Here is a 21,327-nt window from a genome sequence, read left to right on the forward strand (position 1 = left end):
GGAGCAGTTATCCAAAGAAATAGTGTCTCCATTTCCCAAATCTAATTGGAAGCCACAGCAATCCATAGCATCAGCTTCCGCAGAGTGGATCTGGAGTGAAAACAAACAAACCAAAAAAAGGAATGAAAACAGAAAACACAGGAGAGGATGAAATGAAAAGTCAATAAAATCAGTAGTGGTGAGTTTCCTAGCAAGCCAAGCTCGTTGGTAGCTCTGGGTCTTGACTCAAGAAAAGAAGGAAGCTAGCATTTATTGAGTACTATTCCAGTTACTATTGCTGTATAACATAGCAACCTAAATTTAGTGTACTAAAACAACCATTTTACTATGGCTTCTTACCTATAAAATTGAACTGGTAAAGAACCTACCTACCAATGCAGGAGATCTAAGAGGCTCAGGTTCAGCCCCTGGATTGGGAAGATCCCCCTGGAGAAGGGCATGGCAGCCCACTCCAGTATTCTTGCCTAGAGAATCCCATGGACAGAGGAGCCTGGGGGACTACAGTCCATGTGGTCACAAAGAGTCAGACACAATTGAAGTGACTTAACATGCATGCACGTAGGTAGGATTCTGTAGGTCAGAAATTTAGACAGGATACAGTGGGGATGGCATGCCTTAGCTCCACAGTGTTTGACACCTCAGCTAGGAAGACCCAGGTGGCAAAGAATGATTCAAATGCCTAGGAGCTGGAGTCATCTGGAGGCTTCTTAACTCATATGATTGGCACTTGGGCTGGATAACTCATTGGGTACTGTCAACTGGAGTAGCTATACCTGGTCTCTCCAAGGGTGGGGGCTTCCTACTCCATGGCAGGTGGAGGGTCTTGAGAGTGACAGATTCTAAAGAATTGGAGGGAAGCCACATGGTCTTTTATGACCTCACCTCTGAACTCACATAACTTCATTTCTGCATTCAGTCCAAAGTCAGGGTAACTAGAGAAGAACATGCCAAAAGACAGATTATTGTTGTAGCCATCTTTGGAAAATACACTTTGTCACCAAGGCAATAAGAACTAGCAATGTGGAGGCATTCTGATGGCAGTTGAAACAAACTTTTCCAAGTTAATGGTAAAATTTCTTTAACCAGAATTCACTTATTAGCCAGTTTTCCATGATTAAACTTTATCATCTCTTCATGGGTTATAGATTATAAAAGTAGAAGACACTCCCAGAAATAAACTAGCTCAGCATCACACTCTTAAATGGTCTGAATGTCATTATTCTCATTTGTTGCTGTTAAACTGGTGATGAGTAGAAGGAAAAGTAGAGACTAGAACCTAGGACTCTTGGATTTTATTTGTCTTATTTATTTAAGTAGAATTTGATAAGGGATGGAATTATAGATTACATTTTACAAAATGAACAGAGAAGTACCTGAGTAGAGTCAGAAGCACCTGGCCAGGTATTGTGTTCCTATAACCTGGGAGAAATCAGTCTATTGAGTCGGGGCCCCTCATTGGAAGGTTTGGGCTTAGCTTTGTATCTATGAAGTAAGAACTCAAGAGCTAGAATAGTAGAAGATTAGTGGTCTGTGGTGTTGGAGAAGACTCTTGAGAGCCCCTTGGACTGCAAGATCAAACCAGTCAATCCTGAAGGAAATCAATCCTGAATATTCTTTGGAAGGACTGATGCTGAAGTTGAAGCTCCAATACTTTGGCCACCTGATGCAAAGAGCTGGCTTATTAGAAAAGACCCTGATGCTGGGAAAGATTGAAGGCAGGAGAAGGGGATTACAGAGGATGAGATGGTTGGATGGCATCACCAACTTAATAGACATGAGTTTGAGCAAACTCCCAGAGATGGTGATGGACAGGGAAGCCCAGCATACTGCAGTCCATGGGGTCACAAAGAGTCAGACATGACTGAGCAACTGAACAGCAACAACAATGACCATTAATTCCAACAGAGAAACTCTGACACATTGTTTATTTTCCCCCATGCACCCTTCAGTATCTGCCTGGCCCATTCATCCACTCATCAGGCTGCTGGTCTAGCAGACTGACTCATGAAATGTTATTAACTTTCTGGCGGGGACTGTTTGTAATGTCTCTGCCCTCCTACTACTTCTGGAGTATGAAGCACTGACTTATCTTTGCTATTAATGCACAGAAACAAGCCTTCTATGGGGGGATATTTCCAACCTATGAGAGTCATCTGACAGTTGCCTTTTATGTTTTGACATCAAGAATTTGCCAAACTATCCAAAGTTTTACTGAAACTTCTAAGATCTAAGCGTTTTCCTTTTTTTCTCTTCTATAATGGCAGATTCCATGTCAGTTTTTCTGGATTCAGTCATTGCAATCTCCACTCCACTCATATTATATAAGACTTCTCTACAGGTGTGTGTGTCTTTCCAGACAATGACTCAGTCATTATGCCATGAAAGTTTCTTTTATAGTGTTGCTTCAAGCTGTTGGTAGTACTTTGTTTATATGACAAAAAAAAAAAAAAAAAAAAGCACATAGTCTATCATTTGAGAAAGCCTGAGTGGCTGAAAGGTTACCTGTCTTTTTAAATAGAACTGCTGCTGCTGGTGCTAAGTCACTTCAGTCGTGTCTGACTGTGCGACCCCATAGATGGCAGCCCACCAGGTTCCTCTGTCCCTGCAGTTCTCCAGGCAAGAATACTGGAGTGGGTTGCCATTTCCTTCTCCAATGCATGCATGCATGCATGCTAAGTTGCTTCAGTCATGTCCAACTCTATGCAACCCTAGGGACAGCATCCCACCAGGCTCCTCTGTACACAGGATTCTCTAGGCAAGAACACTGGAGCGGGTTGCCATTTCCTTCTCCTTAAATAGAACTAAACAGTGTTGATTTCACAATAAAATTAGGAGCTAAATAATAAAAGAGGAACTAAAGAGCCTCTTGATAAAAGTGAAAGAGGAGAGTGAAAAAGCTGGCTTAAAACTCAACATTCAGAAAGCTAGGATCCAGTCCTATCACTTCAAGACAAATAGATGGGGAAACAACGGAAACAGTGACAGACTTTATTTTCTTGGGCTCCAAAATCACTGCAGATGGTGACTGCAGCCATGAAGTTAAAAGATGCTTGCTCCTTGGAAAAAAAGCTATGACAAACCTGCTGCTGCTGCTGCTAAGTCACTTCAGTCGTGTCCGACTCTGTGTGACCCCATAGACGGCAGCCCATCAGGCTCCCCCGTCCCTGGGATTCTCCAGGCAAGAACACTGGAGTGGGTTGCCATTTCCTTCTCCAATGCATGAAAGGGAAAAGTGAAAGTGAAGTCGCTCAGTTGTGTCCGACTCTTCGCAACCCCATGGACTGCAGCCTACCAGGCTCCTCCGTCCATGGAATTTTCCAGGCAAGAGTACTGGAGTGCGGTGCCATCCCCTTCTCTGATGACAAACCTAGACAGTGTATTAAAAAGCAGAGACATCACTTTGCCGACAAAAGTCCATCTAGTCAAAGCTGTGGTTTCTCTGGTAGTCATGTATAGATGTGAGACTTAGACCATAAAAAAAGCTAAGTGCTGAAAAATTGATGCTTTTTTAACTGTGGTGTTGGAGAAGACTCTTAAGAGTCCCTTGCACTACAAGGAGATTAAACCAGTCAATCCTAAAGGAAATCAGTCCTGAATATTCATTGGAAGAACTGATGCTGAAGCTGAAACTCCAATCCTTTGGCCACCTGATGCAAAGAGCCAACTCATTGGAAAAGACCCTGATGCTGGGAAAGATTGAAGGCAGGAGAAGGGAGCAACAGAGGTTGAGATGATTGGATGGCATCACTGACTTGACAGACATGAGTTTGAGCAAGTTCCAGGAGTTGGTGATGGACAGGGAAGCCTGGAGTGCTGCAGACCATGGTGTTGGCGAAGAGTTGGACATGACTGAGCGAATGAACTAAACTGAGTGAACAATAAAATACTGTTGATTCATTTTAAAGTCTTCACTTACTGTTTTGCATTTCCCTCTGACATTTTTTAATTTGTTGTTGTTCAGTTGCTCAATCATATCTGACTCTTTGTGACCCCATGGATTGCAGAACACCAGGCTTCCTGCCCTTCACTGTCTCCTGAAGTTTGCTCCAACTCATGTCGATTGAGTCAGTGATGCCATCCAACCGTCTCATCCGAGATACAATCTTTGGCATCTGAATATGCAAGCTAGCCCCAGATATTGGCATGAGTCCATGTAAGGGCATGTGAGGCATGCCCTTACATGGTAGGGGAGCTCCCCATTTTGGGTCCTGCCAGCATTGTGGATATGGGCAATCCCTTCATGTCATTGGCACTAAAGCAAGGAGGTGACTAGCTTATTGGTGCACATGTGGCCCTTCAAATTCTGGGCTTCACCAGTGAGCCCACTCGAGGCCCAGATGCCCTGAGAGCTCAGGGTGCCCGTCTCTGTGCTGGTCAATTGCTCTCTTTCCTGGGGCCTCCATCTTCAGTCTTCCCACCCAGCCTTTCCTATTTCACATGGAATCATTGGTCCTCTCAGGACAGATGATGACACTGTTCCTACTTGCCTTTCACCTCTCAATCCGTGATGTCTGGCCACTCCTCCTCGTTCTCTTGCCAATGATGTCCTAGCTAGTAAAGCCAGTGGCCCTTTCTTTTCCCTTCTTAACCTGTATGACTTCACTGTGCCCTGTTTTCTCATCTGTTAGGTAGCAATAGTAATAGTGTTGACCTTATTGGGTTGTGAGATTTTATTTATTATACATCATAGTAGATAATAGGTGCTATGTTATACATACACACACTTACACTTATATATGTATATATTTGTCTGGGACATACATAGGTAGTCACACACACACATAAACACATCAGATCAGATCAGATCAGTCGCTCAGTTGTGTCCGACTCTTTGCGACCCCATGAATCACAGCATGCCAGGCCTCCCTGTCCATCACCAACTCCCGGAGTTCACTCAGACTCACATCCATCGAGTCAGTGATGCCATCCAGCCATCTCATCCTCCGTGGTCCCCTTCTCCTCCTGCCCCCAATCCCTCCCAGCATCAGAGTCTTTTCCAATGAGTCAACTCTTCGCATGAGGTGGCCAAAGTACTGGAGTTTCAGCTTTAGCATCATTCCTTCCAAAGAAATCCCAGGGCTGATCTCCTTCAGAATGGACTGGTTGGATCTCCTTGCAGTCCAAGGGATGGACTCTCAAGAGTCTTCTCCAACACCACAGTTTAAAAGCATCAATTCTTCGGTGCTCAGCCTTCTTCACAGTCCAACTCTCACATCCATACATGACCACAGGAAAAACCATAGCCTTGACTAGACGAACCTTTGTTGGCAAAGTAATGTCTCTGCTTTTGAATATGCTATCTAGGTTGGTCATAACTTTCCTTCCAAGGAGTAAGAGTCTTCATACAAGTCTGAACAGTGCCCTGGGCAAGGCAAGCACTACATGGATTAATTATTACTCAGTTAGTTAGTGTTAGTCGCTCAGTTCAGTTCAGTCTCTTAGTCACGTCTGACTCTTTGTGACCCCATGAGCTGCAGCAGGCCAGGCTTCCCTGTCCATCACCAACTCCCGGAACTTTTGGAGCCCAAAATATAAAGTCTCTCACTGTTTCCATTGTTTCCCCATCTATTTACCATGAAGTGATAGAACCAGATGCCATGATCTTTTGCTTTTTGAGTGTTGAGTTTTAAGCCAGCTTTTTCACTCTCTTCTTTCACTTTCCTCAAGAGGCTCTTCAGTTCCTCTTCACTTTCTGCCATAAGGGTGGTGTCATCTGCATATCTGAGATTATTGATATTTCTCCCAGCAATCTTGATTCTAGCTTGTGCTTCATCCAGCCCAGCATTTTGTATGATGTACTCTGCATATAAATTAAATAAGCAAAGTGACAATATACAGCCTTGACATACTCCTTTCCCAATTTGGAACCAGTCCATATTTGGAACAACAGACTGCTTCCAAATTGGAAAAGGAGTCACTCATTCACTTGCAACTCTTTGTGCTCCCAGGGACCATAACCCGCCAGGCTCCTATGTCCAAGGAATTCTCCAGGCAAGAATACTGCAGTGGGTAGCGATTCCCTTCTCCAGGGATTGAACCCAACTATCATTCTATATCCAAAGTCAAATCCAGCCCCCACGTGGGCTGTGTTCACCTGTAGACCCAGCCATTTCCATGTGCTTCTCTTTCTTACTTACTAACCTGGTGTCAAAGGCAACAGTATTTTCCATCCCTGCTGTCAGAACCCTCTACTTTAAAAAACATAACCTCTTAACTTCACAACATTATTTTGAATTTTATTTCTGTCTTTCAGAGTTTACAAGCCCCAACTAATATAAAGCTCCCATTCCTCTCTTCTTTTATTAAACTAAATAAGTCGGACTGTGTTGCAACACCTGGTGATGGAATCTGTTTTCAGTATTTAAATCTCACTTTGTGTTTTATTTGGCATATGTATGTTAGCCTTGTCTCCACAGCTAGAGTGGAATTTGTATACTAGATTACATATTAATTTGCCTATATCATCTGTGGTCCTTACTTAGGAAGATATTTTTCACCCATTGCGTTCAGCAGCATGAGCAGATTTAAAGAGGTCTCCATTCCTACTTTAAAAACCAAATATTCTGGACTTCCCTGGTGGTCCACTGGTTGAGACTTCACCTTCCAATGCGGGAGATGTGGATTTGATCCCTGGTTGGAGAACTAAGATTCCACATGCTTCATGGCTAAAAGGCCAAACCATAGAACAGAAGTACTAATGTAACAAATTCAATAAAGACTTTAAAAAAATGGTCTACATAAAAAAAAAATCTTTAAGAAAATAAAAATAAAGACCAAATACTTTATGGACAACTTTCTTATCAGTTATAGGCATGATCAGGGGCCTCATCTGACACTAAGAATGTGGGCTCGGGTTTAATACGTGTGAACCTTTCTGTTAAACCCCCAGGTATCCGCCGCCAGACTGCCCATTGCGTGAAGAAGGGCCGTGGGATAGTGAAAGCTACGTTCTGTGATCCAGAAACACAACCCAATGGGAGACAGAAGAAGTGTCATGAAAAGGATTGTCCACCCAGGTAACTGTTAGTAACAGCTCAAGCTCTATGTGTCTGCCTACCATGGTGTCTGATTTCATAGTAATCAAGGGCTCAGTGATGGGGGAGGGCTGGGTGGCTTCATTATTAGAATAAATACAGGCAAGCTGTCACACATTTCAGTGGCTATGCTGTTAGAACCTGTGACAAGGTGTGAGTGGGGAACGTTTTCTCCCCAGAGAACAGTATTTCTTACAAAGCTCCTGTGATCTATGCTTAATTATTTGGTAAGACGTAAGTCCCAAAGCACTGTTGAACAGAATGGTGTATCAGATCAGATCAGTCGCTCAGTCGTGTCCGACTCTTTGCGACCCCATGAATCGCAGCACGCCAGGCCTCCCTGTCCATCACCAACTCCCAGAGTTCACCCAGACTCATGTCCATCGAGTCAATGATGCCTTCCAGCCATCTCATCCTCTGTCATCCCCTTCTCCTCTTGCCCCCAATCCCTCCCAGCATCAGAGTCTTTTCCAATGAGTCACCTCTGTATGAGGTGGCCAAAGTACTGGAGTTTCAGCTTTAGCATCATTCCTTCCAAAGAAATCCCAGGGCTGATCTCCTTCAGAATGGACTGGTTGGATCTCCTTGCAGTCCAAGGGACTCTTAAGAGTCTTCTCCAACACCACAGTTCAAAAGCATCAATTCTTCGGCACTCAGCCTTCTTCACAGTCCAACTCTCACATCCATACATGACCACTGGAAAAACCATAGCCTTGACTAGACGAACCTTTGTTGGCAAAGTAATGTCTCTGCTTTTGAATATGCTATCTAGGTTGGTCATAACTTTCCTTCCAAGGAATAAGTGTCTTTTAATTGAATGGCTGCAGTCACCATCTGCAGTGATTTTGGAGCCCAGAAAAATAAAGTCTGACACTGTTTCCCCATCTATTTCCCATGAAGTGATGGGACCGGATGCCATGATCTTCGTTTTCTGAATGTTGAGCTTTAAGCCAACTTTTTCACTCTCCACTTTCACTTTCATCAAGAGGCTTTTTTGTTCCTCTTCACTTTCTGCCTTAAAGGTGGTGTCATCTGCATATCTGAGGTTCTTGATATTTCTCCCAGCAATCTTGATTCCAGCTTGTGTTTCTTCCAGCCCAGCGTTTCTCATGATGTACTCTGCATATAAGTTAAATAAACAGGGTGACAATATACAGCCTTGACGAACTCCTTTTCCTATTTGGAACCAGTCTGTTGTTCCATGTCCAGTTCTAACTGTTGCTTCCTGACCTGCATACAAATTTCTCAAGAGGCAGATCAGGTGGTCTGGTATTCCCATCTCTTTCAGAATTTTCCACAGTTTACTGTGATCCACACAGTCAAAGGCTTTGGCATAGTCAATAAAGCAGAAATAGATGCCTTTCTGGAACTCTCTTGCTTTTACCATGAACCAGCGGATGTTGGCAATTTGATCTCTGGTTCCTCTGCCTTTTCTAAAACCAGCTTGAACATCAGGAAGTTCACGGTTCACATATTGCTGAAGCCTGGCTTGGAGAATTTTGAGCATTACTTTACTAGCGTGTGAGATGAGTGCAATTGTGCAGTAGTTTGAGCATTCTTTGGCATTGCCTTTCTTTGGGATTGGAATGAAAACTGACCTTTTCCAGTCCTGAGGCCAATGCTGAGTTTTCCAGATTTGCTGGCATATTGAGTGCAGCACTTTCACAGCATCATCCTCAGGATTTGGAATAGCTCAACTGGAATTCCATCACCTCCACTAGCTTTGTTCGTAGTGATGCTTTCAAGGCCCACTTGACTTCACATTCCAGGATGTCTGGCTCTAGGTCAGTGATCACACCGTGATTATCTGGGTCGTGAAGATCTTTTTTGTACAGTTCTTCTGTGTATTCTTGCCATCTCTTATTAATATCTTCTGCTTCTGTTAGGTCCATACCATTTCTGTCCTTTATCGAGCTCATCTTTGCATGAAATGTTCCTTTGGTATCTCTGATTTTCTTGAAGAGATCCCTAGTCTTTCCCATTCTGTTGTTTTCCTCTATTTCTTTGCATTGATCGCTGAGGAAGGTTTTCTTATCTCTTCTTGCTATTCTTTGGAACTCTGCATTCAGATGTTTATATCTTTCCTTTTCTCCTTTGCTTTTCGCTTCTCTTATTTTCACAGCTATTTGTAAGGCCTCCCCAGACAGCCATTTTGCTTTTTTGCATTTCTTTTCCATGGGGATGGTCTTGATCCCTGTCTCCTGTACAATGTCAGGAACCTCATTCCATAGTTCATCAGGCACTCTATCTATCAGATCTAGTCCCTTAAATCTATTTCTCACTTCCACTCTATAATAAGAAGGAATTTGATTTAGGTCATACCTGAATGGCCTAGTGGTTTTCCCTACTTTCTTCAATTTAAGTCTGAATTTGGCAATAAGGAGTTCATGGTCTGAGCCACAGTCAGCTCCTAGTCTTGTTTTTGCTGACTGTATAGAGCTTCTCCATCTTTGGCTGCAAAGAATATAATCAATCTGATTTCGGTGTTGACCGTCTGGTGATGTGTAGATCATCCCAAAATTCTTTAGCTAATTGGTTTGGCTTTTCCAAGAGCACTTTACCAACCAGTACAATAGTAGCCTTTAGAGATCACACTGACACTTTTGGATCACTGCCTTGAAAAGTGGACTTATAGACCAGGCTTGTTCAACCTCAGCAGTGTTGACATTTGGGGCTGGATAATTCTTTGTTGTTGGGGGCTGTCACATGTTTAGCAGCATCCCTGGCCTTGTGTCCATTTAGAGGTTTGTAGCATTTCATCTTCCCCATCCAGGTTGTGACAACCATAAATTGTCTCCAAACTTTGCCAAATGTCTTCTGGGGGCAGAATCACCCTTGGTTGAGAACTGCTGTTAATAGAGGTATTCATCTGCTCCGAATCATATGGATTCAAGTTTCTAGAAGGCAACTTGGATGTTATTATGAGGGGCGTTTGTTAGAGAGAGAAAGAAGGGTAGGGAGAAGAAGAAAAAGAAAAAAGAAGGGAGGGAAAGAAAGAAAGAATTAATTGTGGGGAGTGTTTTCATTCCCTCATTTCCATAAACAGAGATGTATTTCATTTGCAGATCCCGTCAGGCATTCATTCCAGTCCCAAGAAGACACATTAAGAAGAGTTTAGTTTAACAGGAGGGGACTGGTTGGCATAATAAATCTACCAAGTGACAGGCAGAATTCTAAAGAAGAGCTGAAAGAATGGGATAAATGCCGATTAACTAGGTCAAAAAGAAGCATCTAGACAGCTCAGCCAAGGCAGACAGTGTCAGTTTCTTCTGGTCTCAGGCAGGGAGGTCCCAGAGGCCAGGGTGTTCTCTTCTCAGAGTCAGGTTGATTCTCTGTCCAGTTCTGGGGTTTCTTTCTAGGTGGAAAGTGGGCTGTGAGGTTCAGAGCTGGACCCCATCTCCATCGAGAGAGGACAGAGGTACCACTGTCCCCTCCCGTCGCTGTGGCTCTAACCTGATGTCTTTATTGAGTTTGTTACAATGTTGCTGTTGTTAGGTTTTGGGTTTTTGGCCACAAGGCATGTGGGATCTTAGTTACACAAGCAGGGTTCGAACCCACACCCTCTGCACTGGAAGGTGAAGTCTTAACCACTGGACCACCAGGGAAGTCCCTCCCATAACTCTTTCACTGGGAGGAACTAAGGACTTGAGGGGAGGATCAGGCCCCACTAGGTTTCATATGTAATCATTGCAGTTTCTATAGATCCTTCTCAGGGAAGAATGAGCCTGGAAAGAAGAATCTTTCTTATCACTTGCCTTATCTCATCAATAGCCTGTCCCTTTGTGGAGTTTACATGCTTCCATCATATTTATCTCCATCAAAGTCAATGACTCTCACCAGCTACTTCCTTTTGCCCTCACCAGCTGCCAACCACCACACACACCCTGGGATGCTTGCCTCACTTTTCAATGCCACCCTTTCTGGTGAGTGGCTACCTTCTTAAAACCACAGCTGTTTAGTTCCTGAGTCTAACTTTGGCCCTAGGGTTCAGGGACCTTTTTATTATTTTATTTAGTCTACCTGGGCCTTCCTTAATATTACCAGCAAATCTTTGTTAAACATTCATTATTTCCCATGAGAGGTACGATGGCAAGGATAACCATGTTACAGTTACATGTACTGAGCACTGTGATTTTGTGATATAATAAAAGCTATGTCTCTGGTACGTGGCTCCAGACAGAGCTCCTAAAACTCAAGGCTGACTAGCTGTAAGGCTGCAGTGGGTCGACATACAGCAGACTCTTCAAAGACAGGCATGCACCTCTCCCTTCACTTGATCTGTGTCTAAGGCAAAGCAAGCCCTGTGCTAGGTTGGTGGGCACCAAAAGATGCTGATGCAGGTGCTCACCTGCTGAGACCAAGAGAGAGATGGGGATATTAGCTGTGTCCATAAAAGCAGCATAGTCAGAGAAGACAGTGGATTTGGTAGCCACTCTCTGTTTGAGAAGAGTCATCAGTCCGTATCTGACATTTTCTTATTCACCTATAACTAAAGTCTTGGCCTCACTATTTTCAGAATTCAGTTCCCATAAGGGTGGTTATCTTTGTCTATCTCTGTACTCTAACCACCAGAATTTTCTAGTTGAAAGTCATCCTATAAGATACACCAGTGCTAGAAGGAGATGGATACTGGGGCCTGAGTCCAGAGGCTAATGGATGGGAAATGAGCTGAGGCTGGAGCCTGGTAGACAGAGAGGCGGAGCCTTGACAGAGGAATTCCAAATGATACAGGCTGAGCTCTGGGGACTGGAAGTTGGCCCTAAAGGGAGTCATGTAGTAGCTATAAACTAGCCTCCACGATATCCACTTCCTGGTCCCTGGAACCTGCAAGCGTTACCTTATTTGGAGAAAGGGCCTTTGAAGATATAATTAACTTGAAGGGTCTTGAAATGGGCAAGTTATGCTGAATTATTGATTTGGACCCTAAATTCCATCATAGCATCCTTATAGAAGCAGAGGGAAACTTCACACACCACACACACACACACACTCACACACACAGGAGAAACAATATGAAGGTGGAACAGAAAGATTTGAAGACACTGGAATGATGGGCCACAAGCCAGGGAGTGCTGGCAGCCACCACAGACTTGAAGATGAAAGGAATGGATCTTCCCTAGAGCCTCCAAAGAGTGCAGGCCAGCCAACACCTTTACTTCATCCCAGCAATGCTGACTTGTCTATCTGGCCTCCAGAGATATAAGAAACTAGATTTCTTTTGTTTTTGCCACCAAGTTTGTGGTGACTTGTTTTACAGCAGCCCTAGGAAAGTAACACAAGCAGTGTACTAATTAATGCCAGCATAATGTTAAAGCGGGAGCTTCCCGGGTTGCTCAGTGGTAAAGAATCAGCCTGACAATGCAGGAGATGCAGGAGATGCAGATTCGATCCCCATTCGGGAAGATCCCCTGGAGGAGGACATGACAATCCATCCCAGTATTCTTGGCTGGAGAATTCCGTGGACAGAGGAGCCTGGTCTGCTGCAGTCTATGGGTCACAAAGAGTCGGACACAACTGAGCACACACGTGCACACACAACGTAAAAGCAAGGGAGAGGAGAGGCAATCTCTTCACCAAGTCATAGAAGCACCAAAGCTTGGAAAATAAGTAACTCGAGCTTTCTCAGGATTTTTTGGAATAGCACAAATATGTCACTTCCTAAGGAAGCTTACAGCCAGGAGAGCTATATGAGACATGTACAGCAGCAAGACAAAGCTCTTGTCAGGGCTGGGACCACAGTCAAGCATCTGGATTCTTTGCCCTGGGACCTGATCACTGTCCATGGCCCCTGTCCTCTTTGGAGCTCTGTGGTTAATTGACATCGCTTTAGCTTGCATTTCTAAGAGCAGCATTGTTAGAACAAGGTAAATGATGTGCATGCTAAGTAGCTTCAGTCATGTCTGACTCTTTGCAACCCTGTGGACTGTAGTCCGCCAGGCTCCTCTGTCCATGGGCTTCTCCAGGCAAAAAATACTGGAGTGGGTTGCCATGCCCTCCTCTAGGGGATCTTCCTGACCCAGGAATCAAACCCAAATCTCTTACATCTAGTGTCCTGCACTGGCAGGCAGATTCTTTTTACCACTAGCGCCGCCTGGAAAGCTCCAAGGTAAATGATATTTTGGGCTTTCCTCTGGAATGCTTCCTAAGCTGAGTACACTGATGCAAAAAGATTCAGTACAAAATTTTTAAGTGGACCGATTCCACAGCCTCCTGTCACAAAATCAGTAGTGAACCTCTGGTATCACCATCTAGAATGGAAGTGTTGATGGCCACAAATAGGTAATAGGCTACAGGGCAGTCACAGTGCTGTCCCATTCAGTACAAATGTGACATCCAGTGCTCAGGTTTTCTTGGGGAGCTGATGATCATTTTTGTAGCTGCTGCTTCTGCCACTGTACATCATTGCACTTCAAGGGGGGAAAACAATACATCTTATGCCCAATTTCTGCTGTTGTGTTGGAAACATAATTTCCTCCAATTCCATCCAAACAATTTGAAGGTCATACTTAAAGAAGAACAAAGCATATGCAATTTGACAACTCTTTTTAAATTGTTATCATTTAGTAGCATTTTTTTTTGTTTTAATTTCCCTCTGATATCCATTTCCCAAGGTCTGAGTTTCTTGAATTTCTGTACATGATTAATGCCTGGGCTCCAGCTTGTGGTCCTTAAAGATCCTAAAAGTAGCAGATCAAGCCTGAATTTACCCAGTTCAGACCTCAAGCTAAAGCACAGCCTTTGGAGAGGGATATTAAAGATCCCAGTAGCATTTTTTTAACTTGAAAGTAGAATGTCTGCCTTTGGTTTTGTTTTTATACCCAAGGTCACACACACATACTTAGATGCATACATACATTTATGTTTAAAATTTATGATACCTGTATTGGGATGGGTTCAGTTCAGTTCAGTTGCTCAGTCATGTCCAACTCTTTGCAACCCCATGAATTGCAGCACACCAGGCCTCCCTGTCCATCACCAACTCCTGGAGTTCACTCAAACTCACGTCCATTGAGTTGGTGATGCCATCCAGCCATCTCATCCTCTGTCGTCCCCTTCTCCTCCTGCCCCCAGTCCCTCCCAGCATCAGAGTCTTTTCCAATGAGTCAACTCTTTGCATGAGGTGGCCAAAGTACTGGAGTTTCAGCTTTAGCATCAGTCCTTCCAAAGAACACTCAGGACTGATCTCTTGACCTCAGATAGCTAACTTTGTAGGAGAAGGAAATGGCAACCCACTCCAGTGTTCTTGCCTAGAGAATCCCATAGACAGAGGAGCCTGGTTGGCTGCTGTCCATAAGGTCGCACAGAGTCGGACACGACTGAAGCGACTTAGCACGCATACATGCATTGGAGAAGGGAAATGGTAACCCACTCCAGTTTTCTTGCCTGGAGGATCCCAGGGACAGGGGAGCCCAGTGGGCTGCCATCTGTGGGGTTGCACAGAGTCAGACATGACTGAAATGACTTAACACCAGCTAACTTTATTGAAAGTTCTTTTTTAACCTTTATTTGTCTTCATATTATATATATATTTTTTTTTTCACATTCCTTTTGCTGTATCTGTATTGGTTTATTTAATGCCTCAGGACTAAAGTCTTTCTCAAAAGTAACAACTAGCAATTCACCTATAGTGCTTCTATTATGCAGTTCATTTTGTTGAAATAGGTAAGACTCTCTAAGGTCAGAGATTTTGACTCCTGAAGATGTTAAGTAGATACAGCACATAACAGGTACAGTTTCTGAAAATGCATTCTAAAGTAGCATGTGTTGTATGCTCAGTCATGTCCAGCTCTTTGCAACGCCATGGACTGTAGCCTGCCAGGCTCCTCTGTCCATGAAATTATCCAGGCAAGCAAAAACCATCACAATATTGTAAAGTAATTATCCTCCAATTAAAATAAATTAAGTTAGTAAATAAATTTTTTAAAAAAGGAATACTGGAATGGGTTGCTGTTTCCTACTCCACTAAAGTAGCATATGATAAGTTAAATAGAATTTCATGAAATATTCCAACATAATGGATAATTTATAGAAGTCCTTCTTATTTATTATTGTGTTTCAGCTTCCCAAAAGATTCATGATAAAGTCAGGAGGTAGAGGGTAGATATTATTCCCAGATGGTAATGAGGTAGAGGTTACTCACAATTTTCAGAACCTACTGTTTTACTTTTCTCTTATACTTTATTTACTTATTTATTGATAAACCTACACTGACATATCATAATTTCCCAAAGTCCGTACTTTAGCATAGGGTTCTCACTCTTGGTGATGTACATACATTCCATGGGTTTTGGCAAATATATAATGACATTACCCATTGTTATGTTACCATGCAGAGTATTTTCACTATCTAAAAATCCTTCTTTCCTTTGGCAACCACTGGCCTTTTTACCACCTTTATAGTTTTGTCTTTTCCAGAATTTCAGATAGTGGGAATCATACAGTATATAACCTTTTCAGATTGCCTTCTTTCACTTAATAATACACATTTAAGGTTTCTCCATGTCTTTTCATGGCTTGATAGCTCATTTCTTTTCTGTGTGAATATTATTCCATTATCTGGATGGGCCACAGTTTATCAGTTCACCTTCTAAAGGACATCTTGGCTGCATCCAAGTTTTGGGAATTATGAATAAAGCTACCGTAAACATCCCTATGTGGGGTTTTGTGTGAACAAAAAGTTTTCAGCTCCTTTAGATAAATACCAAGGAGTATGATTTCTGAATTGAGAACCCACTCTACTTCAAGCCTTTTCCATGTTGCCAAGTGATTTATTCATGTTAGCAACTCTGATTGGTAGATACTTTTATGCCTTTGCACAGATGAGGACACTAAAGTCCTCAGATTCTTCCCAAATCACTTAGCCGAAGTGGTAGAGTCTAGATTTGAACCTGGATGAAGCTACTGAGTGTTCTGTGCTGGTGCTCATACACTGTGCTGCTGCCCAGGATCTCAGGATGAGCACGTTTCGGTGCTGAAGTCAGAAATCCAAGTTTAAAATATTTCTCACACATTAAAACACAATGAAAAAGTTATTAACAAGCAGAAACTAACTTCAAAGCTAAATCATGCCTGCAAACTCACAAGGGGATTAAAGAAAGGAAATTAAGTTAACTTGCTTTTTTAAAGACTAATAAATGTCGATGGCTATCTTAATATTATTTGTCTTTGGAAGACTAGTCCAGTAGTTTCCTTAGATATGAATTTCAAGTTGTAACATCTTCCCCTGTCACCTAATTTTCATGCTGTCTGAAAACTTCATACCATTGTTCAGGGCTGTCATTTCTGCTCATAAAATGGTTTCATATGCAAGATTTAATCTTTTTATTTCTGGATTATTGTCCTTCAGTAATAATTTGTTTCTATACCCAATTTGGACCTTCTGTGTTCTTTCCCAAATGGATACTTAAGATAGATTTTTAAAAAAGATTTAATAAAAAGCTTCTGTTAATCTTAATGTAAGAAATCTGTGTTATATCATCAATGGCTTCCAGACTGAAAGTTTGCATGGCACACTCCAGGATGGAGTAGCCTGTCAAGAAAGAAATTCTTTGGAATTGGAAGCGTATCTGACTCCAGAAAGAGGTCATTTGAGTCTCTTCTCTCTCTGACTTCTCTCTGCACTTTGGTTTACAGGAAAGCAAGCTTCTGCCAGGCTCCAGTTGTGATGGTGCTCTGTATGTTTAAATGCTCCATAAACTCCTGTAACAGGTCTTTCCAGCCTGGCAGCTGTATGTAGGTTTTCATGCAAAAGGAATGCTTCATGATTTAAATCCAGGTTTCTCAGCCTGAGAACTAGAGCCATTTTGGGCTGGATGATTCTTTGCTGTGGGGGCTGTCCTATGTCTTGTAGAATATTTCTCAGCATCCTTGTTCGCTATCCACTAGATGCCAAGAGTACACCTCTCCTCTCATTTGTGACAACCAAAAATGCCTTCAAACATTCCCAAATGTCCCCTGGGGAGGTGGCTGTGGGAATCTCCATTGGGTGAGAATGGAGAATAACACCAATCTGTTATTGTTCAGTGACTCAGTCATGTCCAACTCTGAGTGACCCCCATGGACTGCAGCACGCCAGGCTTCCCTGTCCATCACCAACTCCCAGAGTTTGCTCAAACTCATGTCCATTGAGTCAGTGATGCCATCCAACCATCTCATCCTCTGTTGTCCCCTTCTCCTCCTGCCTTCAATCTTTCCCAGCTTCATGGCCTTTTCCAATGAGTCAGCTCTTCACATCAGATGGGCCAAAGTCTTGGAGCTTCAGTTTCAGCATCAGTCCTTCCAGTGAATATTCAGGGTTGATTTCCTTTAAGATTGACTGGCTTGATCTCCTTGCTGTCCAAGGGACTCTCAAGAGTCTTCTCCAGCACCACAGTTCAAAGGCATAAATGACAAGAAAGGGGTCATTAAGACTGGGAAAGTCCATGAGAGTGGGGAGAGGAATGAGCATGGTGCGAGTGGGGAATAACAAGAAAACCAGAGAAAATCAGGGGATGAATAGGATACAGTGAGAATGTGGCTACTCTGTTAAAAAGATCAGTGAAGCATACTGTAATTTTAGTATGAATTATGTAATATATAGAAATATGTGTGTGTGTGTGTTTCAAGACCCTCAAAGAGCTTATAGTTACCTTGGAAAAGCTTACTGTACTTTGGACATCCTTCAAACAGAAGAATCTGTATCTTCCACCTACACCCATACCAGCGCTTGCTCAGGAAGTTCTGACTACCAATAAGCCAGTAAAATACAAAATTAAACTCTTTCTAATCCTCATTACTCAGAAAACTATAAGTCTTAATCTGAAATTTTTTAAAACTCTTGCTTAGAATAGAAATTTCCTTTAAAATGTCAATTTTTATAACTACTATCTTTGTACTAATCTTTGTCCTAATAGCATACTAAATCTACAGAGTCCATTCTTTATAGAAAAAATTGCAAGATAAACAATCAAATTCATTTATCTGATGTCATAACACCATGCATGTGTGCTAAGTCACGTCAGTCATGCCCAACTCTGTGCAACCCTATGGACTGTAGCCTGCCACACTCCTCTGTCTGTGGGATTCTCCAGGCAAGAATACTGGAGTGGGCTGCCATGCCCTCCTCCAGGGGATCTCTCCAATCCAGGGATCAAACCCATGTCTCTCACATTGGCAGGCAGGTTCTTTACCACTAATGCCACCTGGGGAGCCCATCGTAACACCAGTGGTTTTTAATCCTGACTCCATATGAAAGTCATCAAAGAATTCTTAACACTGATGCCTTTGACCTAACCTCAAGAGATTCTGGCAATCCAATATAGCAAGGGGGCCTGAACTGATAGGTGATACTTTTTTAAAGATCCCCAAGTGATGATACAGTGAGAATCACTGATATAGGCCAGGTCCTTAGGACTTTTACCTAGTACCTGGAATGTTCAGATTGACTAATTATAGAGACAATTAAAAAAAAACAAAACAGTATGAGACAATGCCTGATCAGTTATCCACTTGTACTTTAGGTGTGACAGATGATGGAAATTCTGGCAAGAAAAAAATTAATAGCAAAAATGGAAAAAGTTGGATTAGATTGTTGTTGATTTTATGCTGATTAAACGAGAAAGGTTGCCTTGCAGGGGGTGGTGAATAAATGTGTGGTCTGGGCCTTTTGTCCTACTGAGTTCTTAGAATGTTATACTGTGCTTCTCAGCTATCACTCGAGCATGTAAACAGTCTTCTGTTATAAATCTCCTATAAATATAAATACAAAACAAGATTCTTTAATAAATCTCCTCAAAGAGGTGGGATTATGGCAGACACCAGAACGAATAAGCTGGACAACAGAGAACAGTTTGGCAATAGCTCCTGAGTCTTGGGCCTGGAAGACCTTTTCAGGGAAATAAAGGGTGGATTTCACCTTAAACTAGGAGCAAACATATGCAAGATGTCCCCAGGAGTCTGTGAAGGCAGCTTCAGAAAGAGAAACAAGAAAGTCTATTATCACCTTTTAGTAACATAGCTGAAAGCCTTGTAGTAAGTAGTTAGATAAATTGGACTTTCAGTCAGCTCACATTGAGGCCCTTCCAGAATGGCATTTGATTTATTTGATAGTGTGTCTGGCCTCACATAGAAATGTCAGAGGTAGAACAGAGTAATTAGATTAACACAGAGGGCATTTATTTGGTGTCATATCATATGGTCCCAATATTAGCTCTTTATCTACACAAGATGGCCAGATGTTAAATACCAGGGACTAAATGCTGCTGCTGCTAAGTCACTTCAGTCGTGTCCGACTCTGTGTGACCCCATAGACGGCAGCCCACCAGGCTCCCCTGTCCCTGGGATTCTCCAGGCAAGAACACTGGAGTGGGTTGCCATTTCCTTCTCCAATGCTTGAAAGTGAAAAGTGAAAGTGAAGTCGCTCAGTTGTGTCCGACCCTCAGCGACGTCATGGACTGCAGCCTTCCAGGCTCCTCTGTTCATGGGATTTTCCAGGCAAGAGTACTGGAGTGGGTTGCCATTGCCAAGTAATCTTAATTACTTATTAACTGAAGAACATAATAGAATTGAGGAAAAGCTTTCTTCTAGTATATTTAACCAGAGATTAAAAGTATGAGAATCAAAGAAGTTCTACTCAAATAAACTAATATTTTGTAGACATAAGTAGTAGTACACAGTTTAACCTACTTCAAAATTTGATACTATCTCAAGGTCAGAAGATTTCCTTAAAGTCAAGAATAAAGGAATTCACATGTTGTACTGTTTTCCCATGAAAAACAAATATTCTATTTTATTCCTGCATGGAGGGATGAATAAGCAGACTACACATCTAAGCAATGGTGGACCCAAAGTGCACTGGGTCAAGACCCCTATTCTGTATTTGATATTGAGGAAGATTTGGACAATGATGAAGAAGGAGGAAAAGAGATGGCTCTCAAGAGGATTCCTTGGCACTTTTAAAAGTGACTTTAGTGTAACCATAGGGCTCCACATCCTAGAACCTTGAGGCAATCAACCATGATAGCAGGTAGATGAAAATCACACATCTTCCTTTTTCCCTAGAGAATCCAGAATATTAATTTAGCAAACAGTTTCAACTATTCAACTTATCAAGAACAGCTGACAAAAAACAAGAGATTATCTTATTTAATACATTTCTTCTTTTCCTACTTCTTTCTTTTAAAGCGACCAGTGAGAATATTCACAGGTCGACTGAAGGAGATGGAGGAGGGAGAGAGTGATGACAATACCCCTGACTGATCATCTTATACATAACTGAAAATTAATTAAGTGCATTATATTGAAACATAAAAATATTCAGTTAGGAGCCAGGAGACTTAGATTCTAATTGGGTTCTTTTAGTCAATAGCAGCAGTTAAAACAATAATTACAATTACAAATGGTTGAGCTTGTATAATGTCAGGCTCTGTACTATGCACTGTACATAAATTGGTATTTCAGTACATGAATGACACTCATCTAAAGTCAATATTGTTACATCCATTCAACAGATGTGGAGAGTAAGGCTTAAACTTGCTTGAGGTTTCACAATAGAAAACAGGACCTCAATTTTTTTGTCTGAGAAGAGAGAGGATTTGGTGGGAGGGTCGTTTTTTCATTTAAAGACATGCTTACTTATCATCTACTCACGTCAAGTGTTCTGCGGAGTTCCATAGCTGTGATTGAACAAGCTAAGAGTCGGACGCGACTGAGCGACTTCCCTTTCACTTTTCCCTTTCATGCATTGGAGAAGGAAATGGCAACCCACTCCAGTGTTCTTGCCTGGAGAATCCCAGGGACGGGGGAGCCTGGTGGGCTGTCGTCTATGGGGTCGCACAGAGTCAGACACGACTGAAGCGACTTAGCAGCAGTAGCAGCAGCAGCCATGGCCCTGTCTGCAGAGCGCCCTCTACTGGGCTGAAACACCTTCAGGGACCTCCCAACTCTGTAATCAGCGTTTCTGCTCTGGATTTCTATCCAGTGGTTGAAAGTGCATGTGTATTGACTCGGGCTGATCTTTTCTCACATGTCCATGTGTGTCTGCAGGTGGTGGGCAGGGGAGTGGGAAGCATGTTCTACAACATGTGGGCCCCATGGAGAGAAGAAGCGAACGGTGCTGTGCATCCAGACCATGGGCTCGGATGAGCAGGCTCTCCCCTCTCAAGACTGCCAGCATCTGCTGAAGCCCAAGACCTTCGTGTCCTGCAACAGAGACATCCTATGTCCATCAGACTGGACGGTGGGCAACTGGAGTGAGGTGAGCCCAGGGGTTAAAAGGGACACCGGGGTTATTCGTGCTTCATCAGCCCTCTCACCC

The 21,327-nt window shown here is 42.7% G+C and overlaps 1 protein-coding gene across 3 annotated transcripts in view; it reads left to right on the plus strand.

Moving 5' to 3' along the window:
- Positions 1 to 21,327, plus strand: part of ADAMTS12 (ADAM metallopeptidase with thrombospondin type 1 motif 12) — a 380,497-nt gene that overhangs the window by 290,252 nt on the left and 68,918 nt on the right. For all 3 annotated transcript variants that reach the window (XM_006071881.4, XM_044932579.2, XM_044932578.2), the window contains 2 exons: positions 6,890 to 7,016; positions 21,057 to 21,267. In XM_006071881.4, the coding sequence (XP_006071943.3) occupies positions 6,890 to 7,016; positions 21,057 to 21,267 (338 nt within the window). The remainder of the gene's footprint in view (positions 1 to 6,889; positions 7,017 to 21,056; positions 21,268 to 21,327) is intronic.

This window comes from Bubalus bubalis, chromosome 19 (genome assembly GCF_019923935.1).
Source record: "Bubalus bubalis isolate 160015118507 breed Murrah chromosome 19, NDDB_SH_1, whole genome shotgun sequence".
Taxonomy (NCBI): domain Eukaryota; kingdom Metazoa; phylum Chordata; class Mammalia; order Artiodactyla; family Bovidae; genus Bubalus; species Bubalus bubalis.